This window comes from Caloenas nicobarica, chromosome Z (assembly GCF_036013445.1).
Source record: "Caloenas nicobarica isolate bCalNic1 chromosome Z, bCalNic1.hap1, whole genome shotgun sequence".
Taxonomy (NCBI): domain Eukaryota; kingdom Metazoa; phylum Chordata; class Aves; order Columbiformes; family Columbidae; genus Caloenas; species Caloenas nicobarica.
The window spans coordinates 107,428,282-107,437,815 of NC_088284.1; the positions used below are offsets into that span (position 1 = coordinate 107,428,282).

Here is a 9,534-nt window from a genome sequence, read left to right on the forward strand (position 1 = left end):
AAAGAAAAAAGGAAAAATAAAAAAATTAAAAAATAAAACGACGGAAAAGTGATTTCAGAGCCCAAACTTGGTGGGTTTAAGCGCTATTGCGGCGGCGCATCCGCTGAGCCTGCGCTCGGCCGGGGCGGCCGCTGCCGAGCGCATCGCGGCGGCCTCCGGGCCCTTCGCACCGAGAGCGGCGGCGGCGGCGGCGGCAGCAGCAGCAGCAGCAGCAGCAAACCCCCGGTGCCGCAACTTTTCCGCGGGGGGCCGGCGGGTCGCGGTGCCTGCGGGTCCCAGGGGCGGCGGGGACCCGACGGGGCGGGCAGGCCGAGCGGAGCCGCCGCTGCTCTTTGTTGACAGTCCATGAAACAACTCGAGTTTTGCATGACTTCACAGCGGGGCGCCTGACGTCACGCGGTCACGTGGCGCCGCCTCCGAGTATATCTTTAACGGGAAAGTAATCTATCAGGCAGTCCGGACCGCCGCGCTTCCGAAGTGGCGAGCGAGGCCCCGCGACGCCCCGGCCTCCTGCCCCCGCCCCGCCCGGCCGCCGGGAGCTCCGTCCCCTCCCTCCGCCAAGGGGAGGAAAAAAAAAAAAAAAGACACCAAACCACAACAGGAAAGAGGAGGAAAGAGGAAAGGAAAAAAAATCCAAAGGCGGCGGAGCGGTGCGCGGCGGAGCCGCGGCCGCGGAGCGGAGCGGTGGAGCGGCGGGTGCCCGCGGAGCCGCGGCGGCGGCGGCCCCATGCCCGGCGCCCGCGGGCGCCCATCGCGGCGGGCGGGAAGCAGCGTCGCCGCCTGATCCCCGATGCCCGGCGGCGGGAGCAGGGCGCGCAGCCGGAGGTGACCGGGCGGCCAGGGCAGCCCCGCGCCGCGGGACGCCGCGGACGGGAGAGGAGCGGGAGCGGCCGCCCCATGCCCCGCGGGGACGGGGCCGCGGGGGGCAGCCGGGCCGCTCGGGTCTAGCCCCAGGGGCCGGTCGGAGGAGCGGCGGGAGGGAGGCGCGGGGGGAGCCCGCCGCGCCGCCGGGTGCGGGCGGGAGGCCCCGCCGCCGCGCCCCGTCCGCCGAGCGGGGATGACCCTGTCGGGCGGCGGCAGCGCCAGCGACATGTCCGGCCCCACCGTCCCGGCGGCCGAGGATGTGGATATCGACGTGGTGGGCGAAGGCGACGACGGGCTGGGCAAGGACAGCGACGGCGAGGCCGGCAGCCCCGCCGCTCTGCCGCGCCTGCCGCTGGACGAGGCGGCGGAGCTGGCGCTGCCCGCGGAGGCGGGCGCGGGCGCGGAGAGCGGCAGCAGCGGTAGCGGCAGCCCGGCCCAGGCGGCCCTCGGCGGCGCGGCCGAAGGCGGCAAGGGGGGCGGCGAGGAGGGGGCGAGCGGCGGCGGCGGCGGCGGGGCGGCGGCGGGACAGAGCAAGCCCAAGAGCAGCCTGGTGAAGCCGCCCTACTCGTACATCGCCCTGATCACCATGGCCATCCTGCAGAGCCCGCAGAAGAAGCTGACGCTCAGCGGCATCTGCGAGTTCATCAGCAACCGCTTCCCCTACTACCGGGAGAAGTTCCCCGCCTGGCAGAACAGCATCCGCCACAACCTCTCCCTCAACGACTGCTTCGTCAAGATCCCCCGGGAGCCCGGCAACCCGGGCAAGGGCAACTACTGGACGCTGGACCCGCAGTCCGAGGACATGTTCGACAACGGCAGCTTCCTCCGCCGCAGGAAGCGCTTCAAGCGGCACCAGCAGGAGCACCTGCGGGACCAGACGGCGCTGATGATGCAGGGCTTCGGCGCCTACGGCCTCGCCGGCCCCTACGGCCGCCCCTACGGGCTGCACCCCGGCGCCTACACGCACCCCGCGGCCGCCGCGGCCGCGCTGCAGTACCCCTACATCCCCCCCGTGGGGCCCATGCTGCCGCCGGCGGTGCCGCTGCTGCCGTCCAGCGAGCTCAGCCGCAAAGCCTTCAACTCCCAGCTCAGCCCCAGCCTCCAGCTGCAGCTCAACAGCCTGGGGGCCGCCGGCTCCATCGTCAAGTCGGAGCCCAGCAGCCGCCCCTCCTTCAGCATCGAGAACATCATCGGTGTCCCGGCCGCCAGCTCGGCCGCCAGCGCCCAGACTTTCCTGCGGCCGCCCGTCACCGTGCAGTCGGCCCTGATGGCCCACCAGCCGCTGGCGCTGGCCAGGACCACCGCCGCCATCGCCCCCATCCTCAGCGTGCCTACCAACATCATCGCGGGGCAGTTCCTGCAGCCCGCAGCGCCCGCCGCCGCCGTGCAGGCCAAGTGGCCGGCGCAGTAGCCCCGGGCAAGTAGCCCCGGGCGAGTTCCTACAGCCACCGCCGGCCGCCCCCTCGGGGGCTCCGCGGCCGGCCCGCCCGGGCTTCGAGCAGCGGGCACCGAGCTCCGCCACCCCCGCCACCGCCGCTTGTACATATTTGTATCAAAAATCACTGACGTTGCTTTCGGGGGTTTTTATTTTTCTAAAGAGGCGAAATGACGGTCGCGATTAGGAGCTGCGAACTTTCACTTTTTTTGAAGGTTCCGACGCTCCCAGCAGTTTTATCTGAAATAAACGAACAAACGAAAAAAAAAAAAGTATTAAAAATAAGCGGGGAAAATTTTAAATATTAAACGAACTACGAACAAAACAAAGAATTTTGGAGAAAAAAAATAACAAAGGAGGAAAACGCTGTCATTCTATTATAGAAGTCTGTTTATATATGAATGAATATATGTATTCTAAATGTTATCCCTTCGTGTTGTACACAACTTTGTAAATAAATTTTTAAAATGCTCTGCCCGTCTTTGTGTGAGAAGCGTATCTTTGCGCACCCACCCGAAGGACGCGCTGCGGGGGCCGCGGATGCTGGAGAAGCGAGCGGGTGAGCGGAGCGGCCGCGGAGACCGAGGTTCCGCCGTTCTCGGTGCGGTGTGGACGGGTCTCCCACGGCGGACCGGCCCCGCGCGTACCTTCCGCCGCTTCGTGATGCTCCATCCGCGGCCGCGCAACGACAGCGACCGGCCTCGCCCGTTCCCGGAGCGGCCGCCGTGACGGGGGCAGCATCAAAGCGATTCCTTCAAAATTAAACCTTCCCCGGCAGATCCGAGTCTCCGTCAACCGTGCCGTGATTTTTCCCTAAACACATTTATTTTTTCTTATGGTGATTTCGGCTCTGCAGCCCGGCGCTGCGGGATCCTGCCCCTTCCCGGCCGGAATAGGTACGCTTTGGGTTGGCTTTCGTGGCTAATTTTAAAGGAAATTGTTTTAAATAAAATACGTTGGGGCGATCTAAGCAACGTTTACTATTTATTTTGCGAGGAGGGAAAGGTAATTGAAGTCGCGCCAGTGCGATGTCCGAGCGCCGATCTCTCGTTTAGATCGGGAAAATAATTGGTGTTAAAGAAGCGGCTCCGTTCCCACGGAAAGGGAACGGCCTTTACCAGCTAATTCCTAATAACTAAGTTTTAAGGGCAGCTGCCAAAATATGTACATTTGTGTGCATTTTCGGGCTAAAATAAAGAGACTGCCAGGATGAAAAAAAATTATCTGTAGCGCGTTACAATATTTAAAACCCTGCTTTGGGGGTTTAGCCTGGCGAGATCTCGGGCACTCGGTCTCTCCTGTGCACTGACGGTGGTTGGTACTTTATTCTCTCCCTGGCAAAAACATTGAATTTGGGTCGCCTTTGGAAACCTTCGTGAATTTTGCTTTTCTGCCCAAATAATGCGCTGTCTTTGTTAGGAAAACCGGCGGCGTAAAATGCAGGCGGGATGCAGCAGGCACCGGGTTTCGCATCGGGAGGAGCTGGATGAGGCGCTTATTTCACCTCTAACACCTGCTGGGAACAGCGGATTAAAAAAAAAAAAAAAAAAGTAATAAATAAAAGTGTCCTTGCTTTCCTGGTAAGCAGTAAATATTATTTTTTCCTAAGTAAATATTTATACCTCCGCATTCATGGACTAAAATAAAACAAGCAGCTTGGTGATGAGATAGTTTGAACTTTATAAATAAGGACTCGCTAATCATCTGACACGAAAAGGGAGAACGGGCACCTGAAGCGAGCGGGGATTCGGTGTCAGGCAGGGCCCTACATGGGCACCCGGAGAAGCCCAGCGGATCTAAATTTGTTTGTACGTGGCGGCTATAAAAGTAACAAGTTGATTCACAGTTGTGTCTGGCTAATCGGTTTTACACAAACAGCAAATGGTAGGTGATTTGTACAACACGCGCGGAGGTTATTTCTATATTTAGCGGATACCCCTGGGAAAGAGAAAGGAGCCTCTGCTTGAATTCACTTCTAGGCTCAAGAAGCTGCTGATCCAGGGCTTCCAGGGGACACCGGATAACAGGGGCTCATTCCATTCCCCAGCCTTTGTTACTTATAAAATTACTCGCTCATATTTCCCCACATAGCAGCAATACCTCGGGCTCGGCATCTGCGCGCCGGCGGCGGTGCAACCGGCAACTTTCCTCCCCGCCGCCTCCCTCCGCCGCGGCCCCGGGAAGCTCTTCTCCCCCGGTTACCTCCGTCCTTTATTTCTCTCCCCCGGTTTCCCCCCGATCGCCGAAGAGAGCGGCCGGCGGGACCCTGCGGCGCCGGAGAAACCTTTCCCGGGGAAGGCACGGCGGCGGCTCCCGGGACCGGGCAGCACCGGGAGGCCGCGGGGCTCGGGATGGGCCGCGCTGGCGAGCCCGCCGTCCGGCCGCTGCCTCCCCGCAGGAGCCGCTGGGGCCGCCGGGTCGGGAGCGGCAGCGGAGCCCTGCGGGCAGGTGAGGGCTCCCGGTGGCAGCGGCGGCGGCGGCGGAGCTGCAGTGGCGCACCGGGGCCTGCAGGGGGCGCGGCGGCTCCCGTTGCACCCGCGGGGAACCGGCGCGCCCCCCCGGGGCCGGGAGCACCCAGGGGGACCGGGAGCATCCCCGGTGCCCGTAGCCGCCGGGATGGGACCGGGCTGGGTGCGCTCTCGCAGCGGGCCGCCCGACGGAGCGCCCCGGCGGGTCGCGCAAAACTACCGGCAGGGCTCAGGGGTCCGAGGCGGGGCGAGAAATCGGTCTCCAAACGGGGGAGGGTTTGCAGTCAGCCGGCGAGCAGCTCTCACCGCACGGTGCTGCCCCGCGGAGAGCAGCGGCAGGCTGGGGACAAGCCGGGGACACCATCTCCCGGCGAAGTTTCCGCAGCCGCTCGCTTTAGCCAAACAACAGAAAGTCTTTTTTCTTCTTCTTTCTCTTCTTTTCCTTCCACAAACTTGTCGGACGCATATGGCAAAACTTGACACGCTCGGTGACGGATGCCTATTAGTATAAGACGTGTCATGTCGGTCCCTGGAGTGTATTGAAAGTAACTGGATCCTAAGCACCGGGAAAATGACCGTCCTCGCAGCCTGGAGAGTTTACCCAGAGTCATCCCCCCACGACCCCCCCGCGACCCCCCATTATTTATTACGGTTGCGGACCCGCCGCTCTCTCCGCCTGGGGACGGTGCCGGAGAATGTACAATAGGCTGGAGATACGATCTGGCCCTAATCCTCTTAACCAGCACGTTGCTTGAAAAAGGGATGAGATGGGCTCATCAGGGCCATTTCCTCGGCTGATGAGAGTCTCCCGGGGAACCCTCTCGCTTTCACAGCCGGCGGAGCCGAGCGCTGCGCGGCCGCGGGAGTTGCGCTCCCTCCGTGCTAACTGCGCTCAACGCCGCCTATTTATAGCATAATTGATCTCTCCCCGGGCATAGAGCGCGGCTGAAAGTTACAGGCTAATGGCTGTTGAAAGACAGCGGCGAGCATTTGAAAAGGCAGGAAAAGATGTTTTGCAGTTATTTAAAAATGTGTATTTATTGCGTGTGGACGTTGTTGCTGAGGAAAGAGCCTCAGCGTTCGGGTCACACCCCCCAACCGAAGTCTCCGGTTGGCAGCACCGAGGGCCGTACGGCCAAAACAGCCGAGACCCGGAGGCAGCACCGGGGCCGGTGATCGTGTCCCCGGGGGGTGACCGGAGACCCCGCTCCGGAGCCGCGGGAGGGCAGAGCTGAGGCCGGGGATGCCGGTGCCAGCGGAGGGGCCGGTCTACCGGGAGCGTCCTGGGGGGCTCGAGGGGGGAAATGGCCCTCAGAGACCTTTCCCTCCGGGTGCTCCGACACTGTCCGTCCCGCGGAGAGGTGGCCGGAGGAAATAAGCAACTAGTGACACCAGAAACCTTTGGGACGCGGGCAGCGTTTGAGGACGGCCCGAGCCCCGAGGATGTACCTGGAGGGTACGGGCTGGGGTCCACGCCAGTGGTACCGGGGGGGTTTTGCCCGGGTAACCGCGCACCACCCCGCAATCCCCAGCGCCCCCCGAACCGGGCTTCTCGCCGCCGGGCCGCTCCGAGCGTTCCCGCCCGGGGGGCGCTCCCGCCCCGGCGCTGGGGATGCGATTCCCCCCGGTCTCCACCCCGCCGGCCCGGGCTCCATGTCCTGGGCCAGAAACAAAGGAAGGGAGACATGGATTTCAGTTTGGGAAACGCCATCCTTCGCACTTCGTGGGGCCCTCGGAAATCTCCCACGCTGGGAAAAATGCCGTAGGGATTTGCTTTAGGAGAGTGAGGGTTTTTCTTCCCCCACTACGGGTCCGGGGCAAGGCGGCTGTTCCCGGGGGACTGGGGAATTCAATGGGATTTTGCCTCCTGTGGCTTCTCGGGCAGTTTTGCAGAAGGTCCCTCTTGTCTGAGATGTGCTGGAGGCCCGTCGTCGCCTGCTCCGGGGAGCTCAGCGTGGTCCGGGAAGGCGGAAAACCAGCCTGGCCGTTTTGGATGGGTACAAGCGATTTGAAAAGGCAGCGGCTGAGGGAACACAGAGAGCACGGCGCACAAGTTACGCCGCCCAAGCCCGCGGCTCCACGGCTGCGGACAGGGCTCGGCTGGGGCACAGCGCTGGCCTTTAGCGCATCCCCCGGGGCTGTGTTTGATACTCACCCGCTTAAACATCCGCGGATACACCGTCCGGAGCCGTGCGCATCCCCGTCATCCCCGCAGCCTTCCTGCCCTTGATGGCACCGAGCCGGGAATTCGTGCAATTGGCGAAACACTCGCCATCCAGTTTTCTTGAGAGCCAACACTTGTATTCCAGGGACTTTTATTGAATTACGTTTTACTAGTCCTAAACCATTTAGCGTTATGTACTTAAAAGATACAGAGCATAGGTATTACATCCACAGAAAGTATTGTAGTCAGTGAATGTTCAATGTAGCAGGTAGAGATGAACTTAGCACGTCTTCCAGACTGAACTGGGAACAGACTTTCAGCCATAAAATGCACTTAACAGTCTATTTAATAGTGGCGAGGTCCTTGAAAATGCAATATTCATGCTAATCTTGCCTTTTTCTAAATCGGAAATGAAAAATAGGTCAGTAAAGTAGAACCTACCCCTTCCATTTAAAATGTGGCATTTAATCTATTTAAATAACTAAGTAAACTTTATTAATTCAGGGTTTGGTAAGCAAGCTGAGAAAGTAGCCACCTCGCAACTTTATTGAGACGGTGAAATGTGAGAGGGAGCCTCCTTGAACTTCAGGATTTATAAAATCCTCGTTTCCTTGAGCTTCAGCAAAATGGGAAAAGCCGGGACAGAGGAAATGCGCTCAGCCTCTCGTCTGCAGTAAAGAATGAAACGTTTTCCAGAGGGCTCGGAGCATGGCAGGAATTTAGGAAAACAAACCCAAACCTCACACCTTTCTAATTACTTTATTAAGTGCTAGTATTTCAGTGGAAGAAAAGGGGGAAAACAAACAAACCAACACGATTTCCCTGCAGGTTGTGGTGGTGGCTTCAAGCGCATTTATTTCTGCTCTTGCTTTGGAAAGGAAGATGCGATAGTTGAGGGTTTCCCAGCCCGGCTGTCCGGCCGCACTCGCACCTCCCGCCTCCCCCAGGCCGACAAACGTGCCCGCTAAATTCCGGGCGATTTTGGAGTGTCGGGAACCCAGGAAAAGGTCAGATGGTGAATCTACAGTTGACAAAGCCTCTGGAGTTTGTTTCTGCATCACGACTCAGCTCAGAAACGAAATCCTACATGAATTTGGAAAGCAACTTTCGCCTCTGCCAGGGCTCCCATCTTCTTTTCTCGTTAACTTTCTCGTTATCCTGACCGCGTTTCACTCCAGATTTATGGAATACCCGGGAGATATTTGCCTTCCCAGCGCTCGGCTTTGCATCAACCCTCCGAGTCGGGCTGGGGGAGAAGAGCCAGATCTGCTGAAGCCTCCCGAGAACGCCAAGGGTTAAGAAAAGCCGTTTATCTGCTCATTATCGGCTTCTCTTCACTACCGAGCACCAAAACCAAGCCCCGCTTGTCTCCAACCCCGCCGTATCAATGTGTCCTTAATGCCTTTTCCAGTCATTGATCTGGTCAAAGTCACCGCAGAAATACTAGTGACAGGGACTCAATTCCAGGCGACGTGACCAATGCAAGTATTTAGAAAGCATTCAATAAAAAAGCTTTCCCGGGGAGTGAATGATTTCACCTTGCAACACAGAGCGCTTGGCTAATTGAAATAATGCACTTGAATGTGCAGCCGCGCACATTTCACACCGGCTCCAGGGCTAAATTATCAATAACCTGCAAGGTAAAACCTAAAAAACCCCTAAAACCTCAAAATTCAGGAGCCGGTTTTAGGGAATTCCGGGCATGGAAAATCCTGGAATAAAGACTGCAAGAAGAGAGAGACTGGGAGAGGAGAAATGAAAATAGGGACGTTATCGCTCAGGCCTGAGCTAGGAATTCACTTTGCATCGCACATTTTCAGTGTCTATGCCACAGCCCGGTGGGGTTCGGGACGTGTAACTCCTCCCACCTTCTAATTTACTTTGTAGTTCATGGATTTTTTAGGACTACGCTTATTTTACAGACTTGTCTTCTCCAGAGATCCCTTAGAATCTTAATATCCTAAAATGGAAGCGTTTTCTTTAGCAGCAATATGATTGAATAGAATAGATTTTGGTAAAACAGGTAAAATTTTATTATAATAATCCACCATTTTCAATAGAATTATGGCTCCAAACACCTCGACGGGCCAGCAGACTAGTGAGAATTTTGCATTTACCTACGTAAGACAAGAAACTTCCAGTCTCTTCATACCCTTCTGCCTGAGGTAACACAGGTGACAGTTGCTGAGAACGTTGAAATCATGGCAGGTGTGAGAGGGACCACGATGTCCAAGTGATTTGCACTCAACTGAAAAATGGTCTGGATAGAGAAAATCAGTATTCTACATGGTACTGCACTAGAACTTTAAGGAAGAAAAGCCATCTCTGGTGGTATGAAACACCATATGTTGCCTAATATTTATGTATTTTGAAAAGAACCTGCACATTAAAAAAAAAAGTATGAAGAATTTTGTTTTTCTACCACTTCTGTTTACTTTAACATTTCCATTGTAAGCGATCAGATACTTTGTGACTGTACTTCCATTTTGTAGCAGTTGGGTTTAAATCCTTTACAACTTTCAGTTCTGGGATTCCAGCCCAAGGTGAGAACCACTGGCAGTTCGCCTGGAAGGTCCACAAAAACCTCAGCAGGCGGGGTTAGT

The 9,534-nt window shown here is 57.7% G+C and overlaps 1 protein-coding gene across 1 annotated transcript; it reads left to right on the forward strand.

The window, feature by feature from the left end:
- The first annotated feature begins 468 nt into the window (after positions 1 to 468).
- On the forward strand, positions 469 to 2,765 carry FOXD3 (forkhead box D3). Its single transcript, XM_065656567.1, has one exon. It carries the CDS (start codon positions 1,058 to 1,060, stop codon positions 2,273 to 2,275), a length of 1,218 nt encoding a protein of 405 aa, XP_065512639.1. The 5' UTR covers positions 469 to 1,057; the 3' UTR covers positions 2,276 to 2,765.
- The last annotated feature ends 6,769 nt before the right edge of the window (positions 2,766 to 9,534 follow it).